Here is a 27,407-nt window from a genome sequence, read left to right on the forward strand (position 1 = left end):
TTCTAACTCAACAGGGTCATCCAAACATAATGAGTTTGTGGAAGAGAACGTGCTTGGTAATCCCCTCAAGGCCTTAGAATTTCAACCAAAAATGTCCTGCCTTTGCAAAGATAGTTGGCACAGAATCGCCACCGTGGTTAATAACCAAAAGCCAAGTTCTGCGAGGAAGCCTCCTCTGAATGTGCCACTGTGCCCCCTAACCCAGGCCCCACAGTCACCTGACTTTCGACCGTCTCAGCCTCTTCCCCCTGTGGCCGCTCCAGTCCCAGCAAGGCCAGGCACTGTCCCCACACGCACGCAGTCACGTCTTCTAGACTCACAAGGGATTTGCTTTGGAAAGATTTTCTTTTTCGAACAAGAGTCATGAGGGAACCTCTCAGCTGGGGAGGAGGAAAAAAAAGATAGACAAATTGCATGTTACCAAACCCAACATGGCTTTGTTAACCTGACAGACTATGAAGTGGAGATCACATCTCAGGATGCTGTCCTGTGAGCTTTTAGTAAGACACCAATTGCTTAGCAAAACAGGAAAACACCTCTCGTGCCTTAAGCTCACTCAGAACATGATGGATTCAGCCTTGAGAACAAATCTTACCATAAAGGATGTTTCCGTATCTAACAGCTGAGGACAAACACTGTTAACGTGACGTGCACTTTCCACACGTAAAATCGGGTTGGGGTCCTCAGCAGCCCTGCCGGCCATGTGTGTGCCCCACCGTGGGCTTGTGCCTGTGCCCGGGAGACAGGAAGAGGCGCCCTTGTGGTCTCCGCACACCGGCCCCAGTTTGTTTCTTTCTTTACTGCAGGCTGAAACTTGTTAGCTCAAAAAGCCCGTGGGCACCAAACTCAAAGTTTTGCACATTTGACTGTTTTAAAAATAGTCCAAACAAGCAAACTTTTGAGCCATGTAGGGCCTGCTTTGCATACCCTGCAGAAAGTCACCAGTTGTTGTCCCTGGTAAGACAGGGTGCTGCCCCTGGTGAGACCCCACAGTGCTCCCGCCCTCCAGAGCTCTGACTCAGACTTCCCTCGCGCCACTGGGTCACAGGGACACACGGAAGACCACCTCCCACCCTCCCTGCATCCACTGCCCTTCTCCCTTTCTTGAGGTGGCCCTGAGACACAGCCTCTGGACGGTCTTGTGCTGTGCGACCTGTCAAGATGTGGCCAGGTACCGCTTGTGTGTGTTGCTGTCTCTCGTGGTCATATCTTTTTCCTTGCTCGGTCCTAAATCCCTCGAACCCCTGGCAACGTGTCAGAGCCCTGCAGGGAGGCCCAGTGCCTGAGGACAGGACACCATCCGTTCAGAGAGCAGGTGTGGGTCCGAGGCTTCCTCCTCTACCAGCCACACGAGCCTGTCTCTGCAGAGACCCCCTGGGCACCACTGCCTTCCTATTCTTCATGATAAAGTCCAAGCACCTTATCATCTTAGCATGACACTCAGAGCCCTCCTGGCTCCAAGCATCATTCCCCAAATCACGGCTGCTTAACTCTGAACTCCAGCCTTCAGACCCTGCTCCCAGGCGTCTCCGTGAGCTGGTCCCTCTCATCCAACAAAGCCCAACTCCAGTATCCCTTCTGCTGTGTGAGGACTTCCTGGTCCCCTCGGGAAAACAAATGGGACTCTATTTTGCTTGTTGTTTGAGGAAGCTTCTAGGTAGGCTTTAGAACTGCAGAGTTGTGCGAGATCCACGTGCTGAAAACTACAAGATGTCAAAGATGTAAATAAACAGACAGACAGACAGGATTCTTGGCTTGCAAAACTTCCTATTGGGAAGATGCCAATTCTCTCCAAACCTGATTTATACATCCTTAGAAATCTCAAAATCCCAGCATGTCGTTTTGTAGATACCAACGAGCAGATTCTATAAATTATATGGAAAGGCAAAAGAACAAGAACAGCCTGAACTGAAAAAGAACAAATCTGGAGGACTCATCTGCGCCACGTTAAGACTTACATAGAGTTCTAGTAATCAAGACAGTGTGGGATTGGCAAAAGAAGGGGTCAGCGGAATAGGAAGGACGACCCAAAACCAGAATCACGGAAACAGTGAAGTGATTGGTGGCAGAGATACACAGGCAGTTCAACGAGCTTTTTAAAGATGGTGCCGGGGCAACTGGATGTCCCAAACGTGAAAGAACAGTGACTCTGATCCACCCCTCGAAACTTATACTAATATTAATTCAGAACGGACCTAAATCTAAAACCTATTAACTACAAAACTTCTAAAAGAAACATAGGAGAGAATACGTGTGACGGTGGCGTTGCCATTTGGTTTTAGATAGGACACCAGTGGAATCTATAAAAGAAGAAACTGATAAATTGGCCTTTACAAATATTAGCAACTTTCCTACAAATACCACCATTAAAAGAATTAAAAGAACAAGCCACAGAATGGGAAAAATAGTTACAAATCACACATCCAATAAAGGAAATGTATCAAAATTTAAAAATTGCTACAATTCTTTGTTTATACTCGTGTCATCCTCTATGGACTGTGGACAATGTCCTCTTCACCACTGCCTAAACAGAATGGGTATTAAGTAATTGTGGAATGAGTGCATGAATGAACAAATGAGTAGATGAATGGATGGATAGATGGAGAGGTGGGTGATGATTCGATGGCTGGCTGGCTGGCTACATGGATAGGCGGATGGATAGGTGGGTGGATAGATAGGTGAATAGGTGGGTGGGTGGGTGGATGGATGGTTGGCTGGCTGGCTACGTGGATAGGTGGATGGATGGAGAGGTGGGGGGATGGCTGGATGAGTAGATGGGTTGTGTGGGTGGATGAATAAGTTGATGGACGGATAGGTGGATGGACAGGTGGACATATGAATAGACAGATGGGTTAACGGATAGACGGATGAATAGGTAGATGGATGAATGGATAGGTGGATAGATGGAGGGAGGAATGGAGGGAAAAGGGAGGGAGGAAATGCAGGAGGGAGGGATCTGTGGATGAATGGGTGGATGCATGCACGGAAGGAGGGCGGGATGGGTTAATGGGTGGACGGGCAGAGGGAATACTAGATGGATGGATGAGCCGTGACCAGGAAGCTAGAAACACTGAAAGAAAAAAAGGACTCAGGTCTGAGTATTGTCAAGGTGGGGGTTTAAGTTGGTGTGTGTGTGTGACATGACTAGATTGGCAAGTGGCAGATCAGTAGGAAGGTGGGAAACGGATCCCCATTCCAAACTCAGCCCGAGGTTAGAGAACCTGTCCGGTGAAGGCTGGCTAATGGAGTGAAACCTTTTTAAGATGGGAAGTTTGAAATAACAAGGCAAGAGTTAGCAGCCACCACGAGAGGAGGAAAGAGGGTGCAGCTCAGCGCTTGGAGGGCTGGGGGTCTCCCTGGAGGAGGCAGCACGCTGGAATGCTCGGTCTTGCTGGACCTGTTCAGGCTGCAGGAGTGTCCAGCCCCTGCCCCTCATAGGGCAGACGGGCCTCAGGGAGCCATGGCCACGTGGAGACGTGCACACAGACAAGGAGAGTTTCACGCCTACGGCAGACCCTGACTTCAAAGTCTGGGGCAGGTGCACGTACCATTCCCAACCACACGGTGCTCGTTACTATAAAGAAAGCCCCACAGCACCAAGCCGGGGCCCACGGGTCAGACTTGGAAAGACCGGGGAACGTGTCTCTTTGGCGTCTTCCTGGAAAACGGAACGGCAGGCCTCGGGAGACATCCGTGAAGGTGCCAGGCAGTGCTGCGCGCAGGTGGGAGTGGGCTGCTAGCATCAGGACGCCCGCCAGCTGCGGGGAGAAAACCCGCCATCACTCACCTGACTTGGCCCTGGTTCAGCGGAGCCCAAGACCCGCCTGGGGGCTTCTGAGGGCTTCCAAACAACAGCACGCTTGGAGAAGCAGCTTTTCGGGAGTCGATCTTGTCATCCCTAGTGCCCGGTTCTGTCTGCTGCACCTTCTCTGGGGCCCTGCCCCTCCCCTCCTCCTCCCTCCCCCCTTCCCCTCCTCTCTCCCTGCTCCTCCTGCACCTCTCCCCTCCCCTCCCCCTCCTCTTCCCTTCCCCTCCCCTCTCCCTGCCTTGTCTCCCCTCCCTTCCCCTTTCTCTCCCTCCCTCACTTGCCCCTCTCCTCCTTTCCCTTCCCCTCCCCACTTTTTCTCCCCTCCCTTCTCCTTCCCTAACCCCTCCCCCTTCGCTCCCCCTCCCTTCCTCCTCATTCCCCCTCCTTTACCCTTCCCTCCTCCCCTCACAACTCTCCTCTCTTCCTCCTCCCTCCCTCCCTAGCCCTTCTCCTCCCTCCCCCCTCCCCTCTCCTCCCTCCCTTCCCCTCTTCCCTCCCTGCCCCTCCCCCTCCCCCAGTGCCCACCAGCTCCTCTATCTCAAGTGCCCAGGTACCATCTCTCCTCTCTTCCTCCCTGCACCCCACCCTAGCTGTTGGCAGCCATGCTTCATGTCTCCAGCACCTGGCAAGGAATCAGTAAAATAAACCACTTAAGAAGCAAAGGGAGTTACATTTAACTCAGGTCAAGTTTTGTGGTCTGGTTGTTGTGCCACATGGGAGACTTGATCTAGGAACCTCGGGTGGTACCACTGGTCCAGTGTGCATGTGAGCGTGTGCATGTGTGTGCACATGTGTGCACATGTGTGCAGGTCTACCCTACCTGCATGACGGACCGCCAGCCCGTCGTCACGGGTCCACGTGGGCCCCAGCCCAGCCCCCCCCCCCCCACCCGCTGGCCCCATTTCCCGTGCTCCTAGCCCCGGCCCTGCACCCGAGGCCTCCCTACGAAGACGCTGGCGCTCCCCTCACTGCTGTTTACTCTGAGTGGAATCACAGCCGCCAGTGGTCCGCCACGTGGGCCGAGCAAGTGTGGTTCCCCCGCACACCTGTCCCTGCGCACCCCATAATTTCTGAACAGTTGGGGCTCTGCCACTTAGTTTGGACAATGTACTCATGATATTCTGTGTTCTTCTGAACAAAAAAGCATTTTTTTGAGTTGCGAAGTGGTATAACAACGACCAGTTTAGTAGTCAGAAGAGTTCCACGTGCGCGCAATCTCCAAGCCCAGGGTAAATGGCCAGGCACATGCCTGCCATGCGCTCCTGGAGGCGGAGCTTGGGTACGGGCCCACGGTTGTGACAGCAGGCTCTGGAGAGGTGCAGTTGGGCTTGAAGCCGGGTCTCGACTCCGGGGTCAGCTGTTCCCGCCTTGGTTTGCTGGGCCTGTCCTGCCGAGCACGAAGCCAGCAGGGTTTGGGGATCTGTGCTTGGTTCCCCATGTATAAGTAGAGTCTGGCACCCTGACAGTCAGATCACCTGATCAGATCACCCAGCCTGGACCCTCCCTCGGGAGCAAGGGGAGTGGAGGCCTCCCCGTGAGGAAGAGCCGGGCTGCAGGCGGCCTGGCTGTGACAGTTCAGGGAGGGAACCACCAGACAGCCCAGCTGCCGTCCCGGCATTTAGCAAACACTCCGCGGGGGAGAACGGCTGCTTTGGCAGTAGTGATGGTAATATTGCGGCCGGAAGGCACGGAACAGAGCAAGCGTGGACTCGGTCGGGGCTCCTGTGCTCACGGCCACACCTCACCACGTAGTGACCGGCACCCGTGATGGAAAACCACGGGGTGATGTTGGAAGCCCGGGGCTCTAGGGGTGTCTCAGCTTGAGAGCTCGTCCCTCCCTGTCACCCCACCCAGAGAAGGTGCTAACAGAAGAGGACGCTGGCCGTGCTCACTTATCGCGGAGGGAACCTGACCCTGGCTCTGGGAGAAGCCTCACCCCTGCCGCGAAGACGCCAGCGCAAGAGCGGCGTGTCAGGAAGGAACAGGACGCCACCGGTGTCTGGACACCAACAAGGCAGATGCACTTCAGCATCAGGACGAAGGACAGGGTCCCCTGCAGCCACGACACCCTCTGAGACAAAAGGACAGAGCGGGTCAGCACGTCACCCCAACTACCAGCTGTACCTGCCGGCTGTGCGCGAGGGGAACACCCAGCAGGCGGTCGCTGCATGTGATGACGTCCTGGTCCCAGGTGTCGGAGGGACAGCAAGCAAAGTCTGCAGAATGGACTAGGGCCAAGGACAAATCATAACACACGTTCGGAAAGACCAGGCCTGAGTTGGGACCCTGCTGGTTCTAGAAACACCAGGACAGCTTGTCGGGGCTTCAGTTCACTGAGCTGCACAACAGCAGCCACGGAGGAGGCAAAGGCCCTTCCCAAGGCCGACGGTTGGGGGGCAGCCGTGTGTTGAGTGTGGCCAGGCTGGCAAGCTGGGCCGGCTGACTTTAGCCCCGATGGAGAGTCCCGGGGCCCAGACTGTGAGGCTGTGATGAGGCGGGCACAGAGACAGTGGGGGTCAGTGCCTCCCTGCACTCAGCAAGGAAAAGGCCAGCACGGCAGCCACCATTACAGGAGGCGGAGCTCAGGAGACCAGCAAGCGAGTGCAGACACGCAGCGAAAGGCAGACAGGAGCCCACCGTCCATCTCAGAGAAGCAGCCACCCTCCTCCCCGGAGCCTCCAGCATTGAGGACGGACACATGATAAACCAAGTCTGCACAACACAGCTGGTCCGCGCCATGAGGACAGGGCGACATTCAATGGACACGCGGAAGAGGGGTGAGGGCACTGCCTGCTCTGGGCCAGCATCTGTGTGTGCAGCTTGACCTCGGGGCCCCACCGTGCATGGCCCCGTGCCAGCCTAGAGGCTGGTCAGCATCTGGGGCACAGAAGAGCCCATTCTTCTAGGTCATTCCGGGAGGGCCCACCCTGGGGGTGTGAGGTCACTTGGGGCCCTGGCTGCCACCCATTGGGTGGAAAAGGGAGCTCCCAGAAGACCTGCAGGGTCAGGGGGGTGGCTGTGAGGCCGCAGGACGAGGAAGCCGAACATGAGAGCTCCACCTGCCTACGTCCACATCCACGACAGCTGTCCACACCACAGGCTGTGCTGGCCACCGCCCCCCCCCCCCCCAGCCCCCGAGGACTCCTGCCTGGGCTCACCCACCCGGATGTGCACTTGGCCCTGCTCCTCTGATGGAGCCCAGGCTGGTGGGGGTCAGTCCCTGTGGCAGGACCAGGCCCTCCTGCACCATGGGAGGGGCTGACTCCACCCACCTCCAGGGTGCCGTTAGGAGGAGAGGAAACAGACACGATGTGTCTCAGTCTCTCATGTAGAGTCACTGGAGCAGTCCGTGTTCTAGAGTCACGTTCCACACACACACATGCACCCCTGCAACATGTCCCCTAAGGACTCCAGGCCCTTCCCTTTCCCATTCACCTTTGTCCTAGGCTCAGAGCATTTTCATTCAATATGGAACAAATCCCTTGTCTAGAACCTTCTAGAACGTGGATGACCGCCTCCTTTGGGCAGCCTCACAGAGCACGTGAGGCCCTGGACGCCCTTCCATACCTGATTCCATGAAGTCACAAGACTGAGGTCTAGAAACTCGTGGAAAAGTCCCTTTTGGAAGTGGTCGGCCACCTCCCCGGTGAGAGTGACCAGGTGGCTGGAGGCTGCGTGGTAGGCGAGGCCGGCTCCAACCACGGTGAGCTGTAGGGTTGAAGAGGAAGGTGCCTCAGGGGGCTCCCAGGGAGGCCCCCCCAATGGCACCCGCATGGCTAGGGGTGCAAGGTAACAGCAGGAGCAGCGAACGGATGCTGACCCCATGCTATTTGTCATCAACACGACAGAGGGGGACACGGCAAGACGCTTGGAATTAGCTAGAGCATAACCCGTTTCTTGCTAAAATTATCTTCCTTTTCAGGTAAGGACACTGGTTTTCTGGTACCGTTTTTCTCGAGGACAACAACAGGAGAACCTACCTCCAGCCAGTGCCCCGGGCTGTGCCAGTAGCTGCGGACGCCCGTCTCAGCCATGCCGGAGAGATGCAGACACAGGCCGATCAGGATGAGCGCCAGGAAGACCAGCTGATGGAGGGATACACGAGACAAAGATACGACACACCGTGTTCCCAGGTCTGCACTCCCAGCTGGCTCCCTGCCAGGCACCGGGGGCTGTTGGTACCCTTCCTGCAGGACCCCCCGCCCCTCTGCCCCGCTGCCCCCTGCCGGGCGTCAGTTAGGGACACAGGTGAGCTCGTGGTGGGCCCCACGCGCAGGCAGACCCTGTGGTGCGAACAGCATGCAGCCACCCAGCAGGGTCCTCCCTGCCTGTCCTCGTACAGCTCCAGAGAACGACTTTCCACAATTTGTGAGATGTGTGTTATTATTGGCTCCTGGGCCAGGCAGAGCCTTGGAAGCTCCTGATGAACAATTTCTTGAAGTTCCTGCTTGCCTGTGTTTGTTCATTCGGAGCAGCAGCAGTGACAGGATGTGCAGTAAGGTCCAAATGAGATGTGTCCCAGGGCGGGTCAGCCGTGCTGAGCCCCTGTGGACCCTCCCAGGTAACACTTTTAAGCTGAACAAGCCTCTTTCGGGACGCTCCTCCACCCCTCTGCAGAGCACCGATGCCAACGCGCATCTCAAAGCAGAGAGATGGTGCCGACTGTCCCCTGCCGGGCCCTGTGTCACAGGGGGCGGCACTGCGGGTCTGCGTGGATGTGGGGAGCAGGGACGTGGTGGGGAGCCTGGCGGGTGGGCCGCCCCAAGTGGAGCCCGGGACCCACAAGCAGGCACGGGTGCGGGCGGACCCACCTCAGGAAGTGTGAGGCGGTACCACCGGGACGAGTCGCTGTGGAAGACGGCCACCGACTCCACCAGCGGGGAGAGGGCCAGGCCCCCTGCAGGGAGCAGTTCGGTGCGCAGGGACACGCTGGACAAGAGTCGAGTCGGAGGGTTATAGAGAGTGAAGTGCACGGACACGGCTCTGGTGCTGCAGTCTATCCATCTGCTGGCCCTGAGGCCGCTCAGGGCCGCGTGGGCCGCCGCCCTGCAAAGTGGTGCACGTCGGGGCGAGCCAGGGCCGCCACCCCAGACCTTGCGCCCCTGGCCTCCGAGGCCACCCAGGATCCTGGGGCTGGACGGACGGGCTTCTGTGTGTCCCCCCTCTCCTTGCCCGGGACCCTGAGGCAGGGCCGCTCCACAGAAGGGAGGCCCTGCATCTGGCACGGGCACAGCTCGGGGAGAGGTGGCCACCTCTCACGGCAAGGCCTCTAAAACCTTCATTCCTCTTTTCCTACTGCAGACTCACTCTGGTGCCGGAAAGATGCCACCTTTGGCCTGTCTGTGTTTGGTGACAATGCAGTAATTTCCCTCCTGTGCTGTTGGTATCACTCACAGGCACCTGTCACCGTGGCTGCCTGAGGCAGGGCCCTTGTCGCTGTCAGACAGCCCACCCCTGTGCAGGCCATGGGCTGTTACAGCTGCCGGAGAGGCCGGGCTGGGTCACCAGCTGTGGACAATGGCCAAGACTTGGGTGCCCACCTGCACAATGCAGGACCAAGGGGAGGCTGCCCTCCTTTGTGGAGCCCCATGAGGCCCAGTGTGGCTGCGTGAGACCCAGTGAGGCCTAGTGCAGCCCTGTGAAGACCAGTGGGGATCCATGAGGACCAGTGAGGCCCAGTATGGCCCCGTGAGGCCCATTGCAGCCCTGTGAAGACCAGTGTGGCCCCGTGAGGCCCAGTGAGGCCCCGTGAAGACCAGTGCGGCCCTGTGAGCATCCTGCTCAGCACAAAGCCATTGAGGACAAATGTTCATTAGATTTCCTGACCTCCAGCCTTCTGGCAAATTCTGGGGGGAACGTTTGGCTTTTCCTTCTTGTGCTGAGACTGAAGCCCTATGTTTGCCAGGCCTCCGGGCTGGGGCCTCACTCCTGTCACTCCCCAGCGAGAAGAGCTGCCCCTGACCAGGGCGGGTCGTGCCCCTGGCATCTGGCCACCGCACAGAGTGATGGACAGGCAAGCGTGGACGGAGCTGACCTCTGGATCACACTGACCTTGTGCTGCCCAGGCTGAGCACCCAGTGCTCCCTCGCCCCGTAGTCCCCGGGGCCACTTGCAGCCACTCCCTGGATGGCTGGATCTGTCACAGAGCTGGTGTCGGTGGCTCCCACTTGGGGGCTACGTGTAGGAGGAGAGTCTTCAGTAAGCACTGAAGGTGGGCTGGGAAGCTGTAGGAGAAATAATCAGAAATAATCAGCTGTAGGAGGGATAATCAGATGCATGTTTCAAAGTCGGCCCTGCGGCCTGGGCTGTACACACCTGGCCACACGCGGGCACATGCTATCCTGACACATGGCCCCCACTTCCTCAAAGCCCCGTCACCCCTGGGCTCCGGTGGAGCCCGAAGGATCCACTCCGCCACGTGAAGGCCGTGCACCCGTCTGGGCTTGGACGTCAGAAGGGCTCTGTTGTCGCGGGGAACTTGGGCGAGGTGCCCACCTTCGAGCACCCCCTCCCACTAGGAGACACGAGAATACCGTTTTCAGTATTTTGGGGCTGTCCTGCTTTCGCCCAGCGTGCTGGGACAGGCAGAGGGCGCGGGAAAGGTTTGGCAAGAGAAGGAAGGGCAGGTGACGCCCACGGTTGTCCCAGACCCTGGCCGCTGACCGTTTCCAATCACAGCCAGGCTCCCAGCGAGGCTTCTCATGGCCTGTGGCCTTCCTGCCCGAACGTCTCCCAGACTTTCTGAACTCAGAGTATTTTACAGAGAACAGACTGGTGGGCGCCAGAGGGGAGGTGGGGCAGGGGGACAGCTGAAGCAGGTGATGGGGGTTAAGGGTGCACTTGTGAGGAGCACCGGGTGATGCACAGAGTTGCTGTATCCAGTGCGTATTGTACACCCGAAACCAGTGCGACATGGCGTGTTAACTCCATGTTAAGTCCACGAATCCACACATAAATCCACACGTGCGCACACACAGATAAATCATACATGCACACACACACAAATACATACATACATCAATCCATCAATCCATCCGTACATACATAAATGGCAAATCTCAGGAGAAAACACACACGCACACTCTCACGTGCACTCACACGCGCTCACACAAAGAGGTGACAAGAAGGAGAGCACCCCACCTCGCACTCTCTGTCAGAGGAAGCTCTCAGCTGTTTAATGACCAAAGCGCCCATGAGGTAGCACTTCCCGCCAAGGGCTCCGGGCTGGAGGAAGAATAAAAATGGAGACGCCTGCTACTCCTGACACCATTATCACCTGTATGGCGGCTAATTGGAATTTAAATAAAATTTTAAAAAATAAATAAAAAACAAACAAACGACAACCACAAAAAACATGGAGACGCCTGGACAGACGGCAAGCCTGGAACGCGCGGTGCACCGCCCTCTGGGAGCCCCAGCGACAGGATTACCCGGCAGGATGGATTTAACAAACATTCTCTGGAAGACACAGCTGCCTCACGGTCTTTGCACCAAATCTAAATGGTCACTTTTTGTCTTTTTTTTTTTTTAAGTTTTAAAAAAAAATTTATAGAGAGAGAAAGAGGAAGAGAGAGAGGGAGAGGGGAGGAGAGAGAGGGAGAAGAGACAGAGAACAGCAGGGAAGGGGCGGAAAGAGGGAGGGAGAGAATCCCAAGCAGGCTCTGCACCATCAGCACAGACCCCGATGTGGGACTTGAAGTCACAAATCCTGAGATCTGTGACCTGAACTGAGATCAGGAGTCAGACACTCAACCGACTGCACCCCCCCAGCAGCTCCTGCTTTTTGCGTTTTTCTAAAGTGTCTCCGGCGTCATCCACGTGACAGCATAGAATACGATAAAAGTGGAATCAGAAACGCTGCCGACCCTTGAACAGCACACTTTACACTGCACGGATCCACTGACACGTGGGTTTCTTTAGATGAATACAAGACAGAACCGTCAATGTACTTTCTCTTCCTTAGGATTCTCTTAAGGAGATTTTCTCTTCTCCAGCTTACTGTTATTATAAGGACATGGTATATAATATATCTAACATGAGGAATATGTGTTCATCAACTGTTTCTGCCATTGGTAAGGCACAAGGTCAACAGTAAGCTACCAGTAGTTAAGTTTTGAGGGCATCAAAACTTGCACGTGGAATTTCAACTGCGTGGGGGTCAGCACCTCTGACTTTGTGCTGTTCAAGGGTCACCTCTATGGTGTTTGAGAAATGCAGGACAAAATCATTTTATTTTCTTAAAGAAAGGCAGAACATAGGGTCCCCTGGGTGGCTTAGTCAGTTAAGTGTCTGACTTCGGCTCAGGTCATGATCTTGCAGTTCGTGGGTTCGAGCCCCGCATCGGGCTCGGTGCTGACAACTCAGAGCCTGGAGCCTGCTTTGGGTTCTGTGTCTCCCTCTCTCTCTGCCCATCCCTCACTCATGCTCTGGTCTGTCTCAAAAATAAGCGCTAAAAAAAAAAGGTAGAACATAAAAGATAAACAAGGGACAGGGTTATTATATGAAATGCATATATTCACTGTAAGTTTTTTTTCAGAATTTGGGGAAAGCCTTGCCTCTTTCTGGAAGCTTCCTGGACGCTCCCCCTCTGTCCTGGGGTGCCCTGTGTCCTGTGTCACAGCATTTTGCACAGTGATCTAGCCTTCTGTCCCCACTGGCCCACAAGCTCTGGTGGAGCCACCATGCCCTGCATCCAGCCCAGCCTGGCGACTGCAGGCGTCCAGAGGTGCTGGTGCAGCTAAGGCAGGTGCACGGATCTGGAGCAAATTCGTGCTGGGCCGAGAAGCAGCAAGATGCACCCACAGCCAGGAGCCGCTGGCCCACAACCTAGAAGTCATTCACGAGCACGCAGTGTTGCAGGTCAGGTGTTTGACGATCTTGCCCACTGTGACATACTTCCCCGCAATGACCCCATGTTGAAGGGCGGACAGAAGCCCACCTGAGCACGTGGCACGCCGGCTGTGTGGGCGCCTCGCCCATGCAGGCCATCCAGCAGCGTGGTCAGACTCCAGTCCCACCAGGCCCCCACACTTGTCAGGCCGCCGAAGGAGCTCCTGGCATTCCTGAGCACAAGAGCAGAAACCAAAGTCTATTTTTCTGTAATGTACGTTTCCAGTACCTGCAGGAATAAAAGTGGGGCTGTCCGCAGCACGGGGTATGGTGTGATTCTGGATCGTGCTCTGCTCCTCGGCAATAGGCGGGAAGACCGCACAGTGATGAAGCCACCTGTCCCTTCGCTCACCTGTTCACTGGACAAACGTCACCGTGTGCCAGGCACAGGTGGGGAGAGAGAAATCATGCCCTGGCCCTCTTGTAGGGAAACAAACAATAAATCAAATAAAAAAGCGAAATGGAGGCTGTGTCAGGGGTCCACATTCAGGAGAGAAAGCTAAATCGTAGGAACCCGAAGGCAACGAGGGAGTGAGCCACACGGACGTCAGAGGGAGAGTGTTCCAGGCAGGGACGGTGAGGCAGAGGCTTGGACAGGCACGGGCCTGTGAGGTCAAGGAAGGGTGTGGGGGGCGGTGTGGCCAGTGCAGAGTGAGCACCAGGAGGGGACCAGAGGAACAGGGGCCCCAGGACCCACGGGTAGAGACACAGCCCCCTCTCCACACCACTGCCTGATGGACGGCCTCCCCCTTTCTTCCCCAAAGACCCAGAACGGCCGCCAAGCCTCCCAAGACGGCCTGAGTGTTCAGTGAATAGGCACAGACGGGGGGCAGGACGACACATAGTAGGGGGTCAACAAATGTGGGTCTGGTTTTCTTCCAATTAATTTTTATGACTCTTGTCAGATATCTGTTTCACTTTTCCAGCAAGGAACCGAAGTAAGGGACCACCGGAATTTCGAGCTGACAACACGGATGGTTTCTGATTGCTCAGACAACGCAGTGAAGCCACGTGCACGGGCCCGAGGCGCACATGGCTGCACGAGGAGCAGACATGTGGCTCCGAGCTGCAGTCGAATGGAAAATGAAACGTTAAACTTCTTTAGAGAGAGGACAAAATACTTTGCCCTGCCTCGAAAACACGTCTTTACATGTGGCTTCACAGAAAGGACCCGTAGCCATGGCAAGGATGGTGTGCGCCTAATACCCCCATGGCAATGGCAACCGGTCTCATGTCTTACTACATCCGGGCCTCCCTCCACGAGGAGGGGGGACCGGGACACTTCTCGGAGGAGGTCATGTTGTGGGAAAGCGACGAGAAGTTAGGAAGTGACATGAACTCCAGTCATCCAAGGACACAATTTCTTGTTCTCCACGTGTGCGGAGAGCAGGGGGTGAGCCAAACAATCCAAGAGTGTTCTCGCTCCGAATCAGAGCTACTAAATCAATCAGGCCCACAGAGCTGGCTAAACGTCGCAAAAATAAAGTCAGCGGCTATTTTCCACTTACGGCCCTTGGATGGCGTGACTATTTCATGTACTGGCGCCTTATTGGGTGATTTGCTTCTGTTTAACTTGGGACTTTCATGGAGACTTGGTAGAGTCCAGAAAAACTTCAGATAAAACTTAAATATGATGGAACCCAATCTCATGATCGTTGTTTTTCTATGACAGAAGAAATCAAGCTGCCCAGCTGCCTCGCTGTGCAGATGGGGATACGCAGGCCCAGGGTCAACGGACTTGCCCAAGTCCCCTACTAAGCAAACAAAGCCCGGTCCCTCAAATAGACGTAGTTGGTTCTTCCTGGCTGCTGGCAAATGCTGAACCGTGAAAAGCTGCTGAATTTTCAGGATTAGGTACCAGGGGAGGGTAGGGGGAGAGGGTCCCCCTTGAGGCATCCCAGTACAAGCCAGGACACATCAATACCCCTCCCCTGCCTGGTGGCCGGCACATCCAGAGGTAGTGAGATTTTGCGTCGCAGTGGGAGACACAGGTCTACACAAACCAACGGGACCAGCATCTGAGCCACGAATCCAAGCATATCCATTGCTCTACATGTGAGACTTTGCACAAATATTATCTCAGCTGTGATGTTTCTGATTTGGGGACCGAGAGGAACTTCTCGTATGAGAAGTATGTCAAGTAATGCTGACTTACAAAATAGGAGATCAAAAATAAACGATCCGAGCCAGAAATATCTCCGGTTTTCATCTCCTTTTCCAGAGAGAACCACCCAAATGGTCACTTTGCTTTGCACACAGCGCCTCCTGCTGGCACAACATGTGCTTGTGTGCAAGCGGGCAGAAAGCTGAGAAGTTGGTCATTAATGGAACTAACTGCGGTTGCTGCAAAGGGGGGGGGGGGGCAGTTGCACTGCCAGAACATTCTCTGGTGAGCAGCTGTGTTCCTGTGTTCAGTACAGAGTCCAGACTCATGAACGTGGACGTCCTACTCCCAATACTAGTGGGCCCTAAACCTGCATTTGCTAGCCATCATCTGGGTGGGCGTCAATCACCACCTCTCTCATAGAAGACCAAAGCAAATATGTCCTTAAGTAATAGGTAAATTAAATGGATTTGCCAGCCACCCACATATGTCCCCCTGACATCAACAAAAATAAAGTCCATCAAGTTGAATTAGTCAAAGGCAACAAATTCATAGAAAAAAAATCCAGGAATGTGTTTCAAAATATTCTCCAGAGAGTGGCACCTGGGTGGCTCAGTCGGTTAAGCGCCTGACTTTGCTCAGGTCATGATCTCATGGTTCGTGAGTTCGAGCCCCACATCGGGCTCTGTGCTAGTATCTCAGAGCCTGGAGCCTGCTTTGGATTCTGTGTCTCCCTTTCTCTGCCCCTCACCCACTCACGCTGTCTCTTTCTCTCTCAAAATTAAATAAACATTTAAAAGTTTATTTTTTAATATTCTCCAGAGAAAGAGAAAGTAGATCTTGGAACATGGTATTTTATTTCCGCCTCCTTGACCACAGTAAAGAATCTATATGAGTTTGTGTCATGCACTTCAGAAATCAAAGCCACACTTCTTTGAAAAGAACTCTCAGACTGAATATTTTTTGGCAGGAGAAAATAAAGTCACTTAATAACAACTTTCAAAAAAAAAAAAAAAAGGAACGGGCACATTAAGTGTCCACATTGATACAGTTCATGTCCCAATTTTGGAACCACCAAAACGTGGGGAAAATTATGGCACAACAAAATGCTGTCCGTGGTTGCCTCTGGATGGTATTTTTTTTGTTTTTTTTTTTATTGAGCATTTTCTGCTTTCTATGTTTCCATTCTTCTGTGTTTACCCACAATGAATATGTACTATTAACAGCAGGAAGAAACAAATGAGCATGTGAGAAATGGTAGACAAGAGGGTCTTACCATTGCTTGAAACTGTGGCCATTGGTTATGAATCACAGCAGCCTTTGGCTGAAAAACTCAGATGTTCTCCGCAAACAAACAAACAAACAAAAAAACCAAAAAAACCCCACAAAAACAACCTCAATAACCTGATTTAGCACCTTCGCGCCAGACCTTAAGGTACCTCAAAATATCGTTTCGCTATTAATGAAACTGAGATGCTATAAATGTGCCCAAAGTCTGCCAAAAAGAGGCCTCCTGTCAACAGTGGGGACAACAGTGCCCGAGCCAATCTGACAATTTTTTCCAGATTTCACATGCGGGAAAAGTGGTGAAACACCCTCTCTGGACCTCAATTTTGTAAAAGGAAAGTGTCCCAAGGGAGAGGATGGATCCCTTTCTTCTCTGACAGATGGCCTGTAATAGCAGACAGACAGACTTTTGTTCAAAATAACAGAGTAGGGGCAGCTGGGTGGCTCAGGGGGTTGAGCGCCCGACTTCAGTTCAGGTCATGACCTCGTGGTTCGTGAGTTCAAGCCCCGTGTCGGGGTCTGTACTGACAGCTCAGAGCCTGGAGCCTGCTTCAGATTCTGTGTCTCCCTCTCTCTCTGCCCTGCTCCCACTCATATGCGCACACATGCTCTCTCTCTCTCTCTCCATCTCTCTCAAGAATAAACAAACATTACAAAAAATTCCTACTGAAAAAAAAAAGGTAACAGAGTAAAGTAACCCTCACCCTGGAACCCCAGGCTCCAGGACCCCCCCGTCGGTGATGCTGTCCATGACAAACCAGTCCTTGCACGGTGGCCCTGGGTTCAGAGAAGTCTGAGCAAACATCCTACCTTGCAAACTCATTCCGGATAGCTTGATTGAGGGAATATTCATCCTGGGAGACTTTCCCACACAGTACAAGCCAATGCAGGAGCAGCATGAGGGTGTACATGCAAACGTCTCTGTAAGAAACACAGTTTAAAATTGGCGTCCACACAGACCCTGTGTGCACAGACCCAGCAAAATATTTTTCGTGGAATGGACCTTTGAAACCCCTGGGTGAATTTTTGTATAAGTTGAAGTATGTACTGAGGTTCTTTTTTTTTTTTTTTTTTTTTTTTTTTACCACACATTGAAATCCAATTTTCCTAGCACCATTTTTTTTTTTTTTTTAAAGTAGGCTTCATGCCCAGCATGGAACCCAGCATGGAGCTTGAACTCACCACTCTGGGATCAAGATGTGAGCTAAGATCAAAAGTCAGACACTTAACTGACTGGGAGGCCACCCAGGCACCCCTCCTGGTACCATTTTTAAAAAATTTTTTTAGGGCGCCTGGGTGGCGCAGTCGGTTAAGCATCCGACTTCAGCCAGGTCACGATCTCGCGGTCCGTGAGTTCGAGCCCCGCGTCGGGCTCTGGGCTGATGGCTCGGAGCCTGGAGCCTGTTTCCGATTCTGTGTCTCCCTCTCTCTCTGCCCCTCCCCCGTTCATGCTCTGTCTCTCTCTGTCCCAAAAATAAATAAACGTTGAAAAAAAAAATTAAAAAAAAAATTTTTTTTTACATTTGTTTATTGTTGAGAGACAGAGAGACAGTGTGTGAGCTGGGAAGGGGCAGAGAGAGAGAGGGAGACACAGAATCGGAAGGAAGCTCCAGGCCCCGAGCTGTCAGCACAGAGCCTGCTTGGGATTCTCTCTCCCTGTCTCTCTCTCTCTGTTTCAAAATAAATAAGTAAACTTTTCTTTAATGTTCATTTTATTTTTGAGAGAGAGAAACAGAACATGAGCAGGGAGGGGCCGAGAGAGGGAGACACAGAATCCGAAGCAGGCTCCAGGCTCCGAGCCATCAGCACAGAGCCTGACGCAGGGCTCGAAACCACAAACTGTGAGATCATGACCTGAGCCAAAGTCGGTCCCTCAACCAACTGCACCACCCAGGCGCCCCTACTGGTACCATTTTTAAAAAGACTACCCTTTCTCCAATGAGACGGGCCTTCGTGTCCCATCAAAAAATCAACTGAGTGTATTTGTGTTGGTCTGTCCATCTGTCCCTGATCTTTGGGTCTGTTCTATCACCAATCCCATGGTGTCTTGGTTGCCGAGGCTTTACGGTAAGTCCTAAAGTCAGTCCTCTGGCTTTGTTTGTTCTTTTCCAGAATTGTTCTGGTACCCTAATTCTTGCGCTTTCTATTGAAGTTTCAGAACCAGCGTGTCAAGATCTATGAAAAAGCTTGCGGGACGCTGGTTGGGAGTACACTGAGATCCTATGGATCACTTGGGAAGAACTCACACCTTCACACAAGGATCCCAGCCAAAGGACAGGTCTCTCCGTGTCTTTACATCTTCTTGGATGTCTTTCATTAGTGTTCCGTGGTTTTCAGCATACAAATTCTGCACATGTGTTCTTGGATTTGTATCCAAGAGCTTCACTTCTGTTGTACTACTGTATACGCTATTCCTTTGTGCATTTTAAATTCCAGCTGTTCCCTGCTGGTGTTTGGGAACAGAACCGACTGCAGGGTGACGTTTCTCCTGCAACTTTTCTCAATTCACGTAGGGGTTCTAAGAGCCTTTTTCACGGAATATTTGAGAGTTTTCTGTACGGACTAGTCCCGTCCTCTTGCAAGAGGCTGTGTTATTTCTTCTTTTCAAACTGGTAAACTGTGTATTTCCTCTTCCTGCCTATGGCATGGGCTAGGCCTTATCACAGGAGGTTTAATCAGGAAGAGACGAGGGGACATCCTTGCCTTGTTTCTGATTCCTAAAAGCACGCCCTGGGGCACCTGGGAGGCTCAGCCGGTTAAGCGTCTGACTCTTGATCTCAGCTCAGGTCATGGTCTTGCAGTTTGTGAGTTCGAGCCCCATGTCGGGCTCTGCTGACAGCGTGGAGCCTGCTTGGGATTCTGTCTCCCTCTCTCTGTCCCTCCTCTGCTTGCTCTCTATCTCTCTCTCAAATAAAAATAAACTTAAAAAAATTAATAAAAATTAAACCAAACTTAAAAATAAAAGCACACACTGTCTCACCACTAAGTGTGAGGTTAGGCATAGGGTTTTCATGGATCCCCTTTGTTGTTTTACGGAAGTTCTTTTCTATTCCTAGTTTGCACAGATGTTTTCTTCCCATGAATGAATGTCTAATTTGGTCAAATGGTTTCTTCTGCATCTATCGAGATGATCAGATAGTTTTTCTTCCTTGCTCTGTGGATACATTGGATTCCATTCACGGTTTCCTGCCTTGGCCTCTCTTACCCCCTCAGGCAGCACCCCTACTTGGGTGGAGGGAACTGGCACTGTCGCTGCTCCCCTCTCTCTCTGTCCTGATTCCCGGGGACCCCAGCACGTGCTCTCTTGTCAGCTGCAAGTTAGCACAAAAACGTGACCAGACTAGGACCAGGCCCTTTGGGGTAGGTTCCCTCCTGGGTGATGTGTTTCCCACCAGGAGACACATAATGTCTGGTTCTTTCTTCTTTTCTTCATGGTGGCCTTTGTGGATGATTGATGCTTAGACTCGTTCATTCATTAAAGGCTGAAAAATGGTCCAATCCTATCATTTTGTTTTCATCTGTTAGCTGGAATACCTCTGTAAAGAGAAATATTCCTTCCCTGTTATGTGATTTCCCAGGGGCAGTTTGGGAAGACGGGACCGATACTTTGTTACCGGCTTTTTGAAAGTCGGTTCCCACGTATTTGCCGGCGCGAATCAATTACATTTCTGGTGTCACGGCAAATCTATGGATATTTGATGAGCTTTAATTCATTGTTACCACGATCTCTATCATGATCTCTGATTTTATGTCTAATTACCCATCTCTGACCCACTCAAGCCTCTTCAAACTGGCTTCCGAGTCTAGTTATTAATTGTTTTCTTGCTTACCAAATGTTCCAGGCTTACCTTACATGTTTCCTATCACAGACTTGAAATCATGAAATCCAATGATACCTGTTTCTTTTGGGTGGAAAATGGTATTTGTACACCAGGATCTAGGCTACAGTTGCTCATTGCCCCTGGGTTTTTTCTAGGCCTTTTCTTGGTAGACAGATGTAGAAAAAACTTTTTTCCTTATTAAAAAAAAAAACCTATTATTTCATACTTATTCTTAAAGCATTTTTTTGAAAAATTTTTCAATGTTTATTTAGTCTTGAGAGACAGACAGAGAGAGAGAGAGACAGGGCTTGAGTAGGGAAGGGGCAGAGAGAGAGACACACACACAGAATCCGAAGCAGGCTTCAGGCTCTGAGCTGTCAGCACAGAGCCCAACGCGGGGCTCGAACTCACAAACCGTGAGATCATGACCTGAGCTGAAGTCGGACAGTCAACTGACTAAGCCACCCAGGCGCCCCTTTGTAAAGCATTTTTAATGTTTATTTATTTTTGAGAGAGAGAGAGAGTGAGCGAGCATGAGTGGGGAAGGTGCAGAGAGAGGGAGACACAGAATCCAAAGCAGGTTCCAGGCTCTGAGCTGTCAGCACAGAGCCCAACGCTGGGCTTGAACCCAAGAACAGCGAGATCATGACTGAAGTCGAAGTCAGACGCTTAACCCACTGAGCCGCCCAGGCGCCCCAACATATTTACAGTCACTTTTAGTTCAAAGTCAGGACTATAACGTTTTAACTTTTTCAGACTCAAATCTGCACCTCCTTTCTCCCACACTGAGAATTAGGAAGTCACAGAATCCCTCATTTGCCACATCCCACACGAACCAGCGCTCAGAATGAAGACAAGAACGCTGCGCTAATGACAAATACCGTTGTGGAACCCGCTGGATGACTTTCTCTCTAGTTTCTCTGTCGTTAGGGAGCAGGCTTGTAAGGTCAAATGTTTTCATCTTGAGGCAAATTTTTGAAAATCCTATTCCTTTTCTGTCCCCGAAGTAGCAATTTCCTAAAGTGGTAGGAAATCCCTCGTTCTACTGAGGACAAGCGGATGCACAGAAACTTGATTCCTAGCGGTTGGCCGAGTGGCGGGTCGCCCACACGTACATTCTTTCCCACCTGCTTCTCTCCTGTAACGGAGAGGTGTCCCCCGTCTGTGCGGACAGTCCTCGTGCTCCAGGCGCCCTGGCCTCCCGCAAGACAGCGGGGTTATTTTTAGGCTCTTTCTATGGCAGAAGGTCCCGCACGGCCTGTCTCGTGCCTGGGTTGTCTCGAGGTTTTGCTGATGCGCTTCCTGCAGCGGGGCTGCTGGGTTGAGGCAAATGCATCTGTGACGGTGCGGGGCTTCCCAGGTCCCCACAGGGGCGGTTCCATTCCGCACTCACACGGGCGCTACGTGACAGCATCTCTTCCCCATCAGCTCACCCACCAACCACTGCAGATTTCTGCACTTTTAGTCTGCAATTCACTCGCTTACGAGCCCAAGTGCTATCCTCACCTGTTGGCTTCCTGAGCCCAGTTTTGTTCTAAAGAGTTGTTGGTCTTTTTTCCGTTTTTTTAAACCTCTTTGTATGTTAAGATACTCCTCTTAGTTTGTCACTGTGTTTTTACTTTACGTATGACATCTTATGTCGCATCAGGGGTCTCTTCTTTGAGTCTGACATCCCCAAATTTGTTTCCTCTTCCGTTTCTGGATTTTAGGTCACAGGAACGTTTTCCTCACCCACAGGTCACAGAGAAATTGACACACACTTTCTTCTGGGACTTGCATGGTTCTGCTTTCACATTTAAATCTTCATCCACTTGGAATTTGCACGTCTTATGACAAAAGTATCCAGTTATTTATTTGTTTTTACGCTTCTCTCATGACCGTTCAATTATTCCTGGTTAAAAGCTCCCTTGTTTTTCTGAAGATCTGAGATGGTGCCTTTGTCACACACTCGCATCGGGTGGCATTTGCATTCGGGTCAATTTCCGGACTTCCTCATCCATTCCGTGGGGCCGTCTCTTATTCGTGTGCCCAGAGCCACCCTCTTCGGGGGCTGCGGTCTTACCGTCACAGTCAGCAGAGTGAGCCCCACGCGCTGGCTCTGCCTTCTGGGGTTTTCCTGGCCGGTTCCCCATGTTCCTTCTTCCAGAGTGACTTGATCATGGGCCAGAACGAGTGATGAAGGAGGAGGAGGAGAAAGAAAAGAAAACCAGAAAGGTCTGCTGGCCCTTGATTGAGAGCGCGTTACAGTTGTAAGCCAACGTTAGACGGCACTCTAGAAGACGGGTGTCGTCTTCCCAGTCGAGGAGAAGAGGGCATGTGTTTTTAAGTCATCTTCATGTTCCTCCGGCTGCACTCGCTTCTCCTCTACCTGATGCCTGTGTGGGTCTCTTGTGTTTTATTTCCCTGCCCCACCAAACAGTCCTCTCTCAAATATTGCATTTTCGTTTTATAGCCTGTTACCTGGCTCAATTCCCTTCTGCCTGTTTTCTTGTTCGTTTTTGTAGGATTTTCTAGACTGTTAGTCACGGCACATGCAAACGGAAAAGACTCAGCCTCCTGCAAACCTGCTCTCTCTGGACCCACCGTCCCCTTGGTGCCCCTCCCCTGCAGCTGGGTCCCCACCCGCATGCCACAACCCCTGCTCCCAGGCCACCAGCGCCCCCTCTGCAGGGGGGTGAGAGCAGAGCCACCCGGTCGGGCCACCACCCACCTCAGGGCCACCCGCGTCCGGGTCTCTCTCCTCATCCTCTCCCTGGTGACGCTGAGCTGGGCCGCGGACGGTGGACGTGCCCAGCGCAGGCGGCGTGCTCGCTGTCGGGCAGCCACCATCTGTGGGGACGACAGCGCTGTGAGCCGGGGACCACGGATAATGGCAGGAGGTCCCGCAGTCCGGACCATTCATGCGGCCTGGGGATGGGGGCAGAGCCACTTTGTGCGGGTCACATACAGCAGGCGGGCGGGCAGCGGGCCGGTGGGGGGGCAGGTCTCTGCCAGCTCTGGGGACAATGTCACTGCACAGGGAGAGCTGTCTGGCACCGACTGATTACGGGCATGGGTTAGGTGCTCAGGACGCCTAAGAAGTCAAAGACCCCTGTCCCGGGAGGTCACGTGGGTGGGGCCCTGGGGCAGGGATGCTCCCACCCCCTGCAGCCGTCGCACCATCCTCAGTCCCAAGGAGGACAGGACGCACCGAGGGACACCTTGGGCGGGGGCACTTGGCCGCCAGCCCCGCATCAGGGCCGCACCTGTGACCGGGCTCGAACCGGAGGCCAAAGACACAAAAGGGCCAGCAGACCTGCCGCACAGGGGTGGTGACTGCCCGTGGGACGGAAGGAGAAAGAAAAGAGACCAGGAAGGTGAGAGAAACCAGAGCCGTGTGCTGAGGGCCACCAAGTGCAGCAGGAGTGTGGCCAAGCCTTGCAGCCCAGAGCCTCGTCACCACCCAGGTGGCCTTGGTCTAATTACATCACTGCTCCCAGCTTCACTGTGACTGATCTTAGAGCAGGTGCAGTGATGCTCCCGCTGCACGAGGTGGTGGGAGAAACACGCTGAGTGTGAACAAGTGGTCAGGGCGGGGCACACGCACGGCACATGCTCTCCATCACCAGGGGGCCGACGGGTTACTCAGGCAATCATGCCATAGGCCAGTTAGCCTCAGGGCTCACTGGTCACCTGCGGAAGGACGGCAGTTGGGAGAGAAAGGTAGGGGTGAGGCCCATCAGTGAGCTGGGGCGTGTCCCTGGTCATTCCACAGGAAGACACGACACCTGCCGGGGACCAGCCCGTACCCTTCCGCACGGGAGACCTTCCTCTGCCTTCGTGTTGTCCACCCCACCCGAGAGAAGGCTGCACACACAAGGGGGGTACTGATGGGAGGAGGGGGAGGAAGCAGCAAGAATTAGATTTGTTGTGAAACGCACATGACTTAGAAGTTCTCCAAAATCATGGCCAAGAATTCTACTTCTTATCTGCTTCAATAGTTTAAAGTAGGCTCATGGGGCGCCCGGGTGGCTCAGCTGGTTGAGCGTCCGACTTCCGCCCAGGTCACGATCTCACGGTTCGTGGGTTTGAGCCCCATGTCGGGCTTTGTGCTGACAGTTCAGAGTCTGGAACCTGCTTCTGATTCTGTGTCTCTGGCTCTCTCTGCCCCTCCCCCGCTCACACTCTGTCTCTCGCTTTCGAGAGAGACATGTTTTAATAAACATTAAAAAAAATAGTTTAAAGTAGGCTCAGGCCATGATCTTGAGGTTTGTGCATTTGAGCCTCATGCTGGGCTCTGTGCTGACAGAGCAGAGCCTGGTTGGGATTCCCTCTCTCTCTCTCTCTCTCTCTCTCTCAAAATAAATAATAAAGTAAAAACTAAAAAAAATAAATACAATAGGCGACTGTTCTTGATGCTCTGATTTCTCCGGGATTGGGGCAGAGGTAAGGAAACAGGTCTTGAGTGCTCACGCATCGCGTACGGGCACGTGAAGCAGCAGAGAAACTACATTACACCCACGGGTCTCCAAAAACGCAGTCGAGTTTGAATCCAAAGAGGAAGTTCAGACTGGCCTGCGGAGGCTGGACCACGGCATCGAGGGCGGCCTCACCTCCTCCATCTGGCTTGCACGGTGGGCCATGGGGGACCTTACATGTCCTTCCAGCTCAGAGCCCAGGTCCTTGGTGGCCTCGCGCAGAGACTCGGTGAAGAAATGTGGGTCGTCTCTCTTTCTCCAGGCAAAGCCCAAGGCCACGAGGCCGACCTGGAAGGAGAAATCAGACAAGGCACCGTCCTCGTCCCCTGTCCCTGTGACCCATGGAGCTGTCCCGGTCACAGGCTCAGGCGCACCCTAGTGTCACCTGTCTAGGATTCCCCGCCCACCCACGCCCCGGGAGAGGCGGGTCCAGAGCCTCTGCGTCCCAAGGCTCCGTGTCCTCGAGTGAAAAATGGGGTTGGAGAGATGTCATCACGCGTCACCTAAATGGAGCCCTGGCTCCACGTCCAGGCCCCTGCTGACAGGAAGGGACCCCAGCAGAAGGGCCCCACTCACCAGAAGTGGCTGGGTGACAAAAACACAGCACAGCACGGACAGGGTCAGCAGGTGCAGCCACTGTGCGCATTGTGTTGGGTTAAACCTGTCCCCGGGGAGAGAGCAGCCGTCAGTACCTGCCTGTCTGTGCACAGGACACCAGGCCTGAGGGTCTGCGTCCTCGTGATGGTGCGACTGCGGGCAGCAGCGGTGGGCCTATGGCGGGGAAGAGGCAGCAGCGGTGAGCGCCCTGTTGTTCCGCCCAAAGAAGGGAGTTCTATCTGTCCGGAGGGGATGTCAACCCCGCAACAGAGAAAGGAAAGCCCAGCACAGGGACAGAGATCATGGGCGGGGAGGGGTAATAATGACAATAAACTTTGCATCTGCAAAGCACTGAGCCTGGAGGACTTCATTTGCTCCTTCTAAAATCTTACAAACTAGGTACTGTGAATATTCCCATTTCACAGAGGAACAAACTGAGGCACAGAGAGTTTTTTTTTTTTTTTAAGTAACTTGTCCATCGTCACCAGGTGAGTCAATATATGCATGAAGAAAGGGAAGAGTCAAGGGCAGAGGAGCAAGTATCTTGGTTTTATGGCTGCTCCTCTTGGGCCCACAGGAGCCATGCTGAATGGCCCTCTGAGGAGCAGGGGACCCAGATGGAGAGGCCACCGTACGGACAGAATCAGAATCCCTGAGATACGTGCATCTTCAACAGACAGGGGTCGAGGGTTCCTCGCTGAGCCAGTAGCCTGGCTCAGAGCCCAGCTTCTTGGGAGCTTGGCCGCTGGACCTCTCCTTCCCAAGGAGGGTCTCGAGGCCTCGGGTGACACCTGGGGCTCCATCTGGGTCGGGCTGCTGTCCCAGAGCTGGCTGGCCAGGCCCTGGGGCTCTTGGGGATTTGTATCTGGATTCTTCGCCCGCAGGGCCGTGGGAGGGAGACCGGAGGACGAAATTAGCAACGGCCACATCTGGGCTCACACTTTGCGTTCCCAGAAATGCAAGGAATCTTTTTATCAATGAGAGACTTTCCCAAAGGCCCGAGGATATTTGAAAATCACGACTGCTCACCTGTACCCCAGAAATGCCGTCCCCAAGCCACAGGCCACAGACACCATCCAGCAAGTGGCCCACGCTGCGAAGCCTGACCAAGGCGGTGGTGCCCTCGGCCACTGGAGCACAGCAAGTCGTCCAGACCCACTGGTGGGGACTAAGGGGGAGCAGGGAAGAGGCACACGTGTTAACAGACCTCACCCCTGCCATCTGAGTGTGCCTGCTAATTCTATGTCAGCGGGACTGGGTCATGGGTGTGCAAACATTTGGTTGAACATTATTATTGGTGTGTCCACAAGGGAATTTCCAGAGAGATGAACATTCAAATGGCTGCACTGAGGAGCACCTGGGTGGCTCAGTCAGTCAAGTGTCCGACTTTGGCTCAGGTCATGATTTTGCGGTTCGTGGGTTCGAGCCCCACATCAGTCTCTGCTGACAGCTCAGGGCCTGGAGCCTCCTTTGGATTCTGTGTCTCCCTCCTCTCTGCCGCTCCCCACCTCATGAGCTATTTCTCTCTCTCTCTCAAAAATAAATAAACATTAAAAAATTAAAAACAGTAATAAATAAAATAAACGGCTCCACTGAGGAAAGCCAGGTGCCCACCCAGTGTGGGTGGACCTCGTCCAATCAGGTGAAGGCCTGAATACAACAAGAGGCCCACCTTCCAGAGTAAGAGAGAGTTCCTTCTGCCTGACGGCCTCTGAGCAGAACATCTGCTTTTTCCTGTCTTTGGATTTGAGCTGAAACATTGGCGCTCCTGGGTCTCCAGCTTGTGGACTGTGGGTCCATGAGAACTGCCAGCTTCCATGATCACATGAACTAATTCCTGACAGTAAATCCTTTTATATATACACACACCTCTGCACATATGCACCGTGTTATAGGATTGGCATTTCCGTGTAGAGCAACGAGGTCTACAGAGTGGCCGGCTGCATGCAGTAACCACCGTTTCAGTCTGGGTGAAATGGGGACGCATTTCTCATATGGTCATTCTCAGGGCAGAGTGCTCTTTATACTCAGGATATTCTACCAGAATTATGCACAGTCTGGGCTACAGTCTGCTGCTGTATCTGCCTCACAATTTATAGTTTTCACTATGTGTATTGAGGAAGAGGAGGGGAAAGAGGGGAGAATCAGAACAAGAACAGAGAGGAGGGGGTGGAAGGAGCAGGGAGGAGGAGGAGGCGATCAGGGCCAGAGGAGGAGGAGGAGGAGGATGCAGGAGCAGGGGGAGTAGGCGGAGGAGGAGGGGGGAGGACTATGAGAAGAGCAGAGAGGAGGTGGGAAGAGTGGGGGGAGGAGGGGGAGGGAGGAGGAGAAGGAAGGAGCAGGGGGAAGAAGGAGGTAAAGGGAGGGCCAGGAGAAGAGCAGAGAGGAGGTGGGAAGGGGGGGGAGGTGGGGGAGGGAGGAGGAGGGAGGAGCAGGGGGAGGAC

General features: G+C 53.3%; 1 protein-coding gene across 1 annotated transcript in view; it reads right to left on the minus strand.

The window, feature by feature from the left end:
* Positions 1–228: 228 nt before the first annotated feature.
* Positions 229–27,407, minus strand: part of PKD1L1 (polycystin 1 like 1, transient receptor potential channel interacting) — a 116,219-nt gene continuing 89,040 nt past the window's right edge. The window contains 15 exon segments of the mRNA XM_040455029.1: positions 229–284; positions 287–380; positions 3,549–3,758; positions 5,745–5,879; positions 7,376–7,516; positions 7,789–7,893; positions 8,620–8,854; positions 9,860–10,032; positions 10,949–11,032; positions 12,747–12,870; positions 16,899–17,009; positions 22,620–22,738; positions 24,502–24,654; positions 24,943–25,027; positions 25,993–26,131. Coding sequence (XP_040310963.1) covers positions 235–284; positions 287–380; positions 3,549–3,758; positions 5,745–5,879; positions 7,376–7,516; positions 7,789–7,893; positions 8,620–8,854; positions 9,860–10,032; positions 10,949–11,032; positions 12,747–12,870; positions 16,899–17,009; positions 22,620–22,738; positions 24,502–24,654; positions 24,943–25,027; positions 25,993–26,131 — 1,958 coding nt within the window. The 3' untranslated portion in view covers positions 229–234.

This window comes from Herpailurus yagouaroundi, unplaced genomic scaffold, assembly GCF_014898765.1.
Source record: "Herpailurus yagouaroundi ecotype Mexico unplaced genomic scaffold, PumYag 214, whole genome shotgun sequence".
NCBI lineage: Eukaryota > Metazoa > Chordata > Mammalia > Carnivora > Felidae > Herpailurus > Herpailurus yagouaroundi.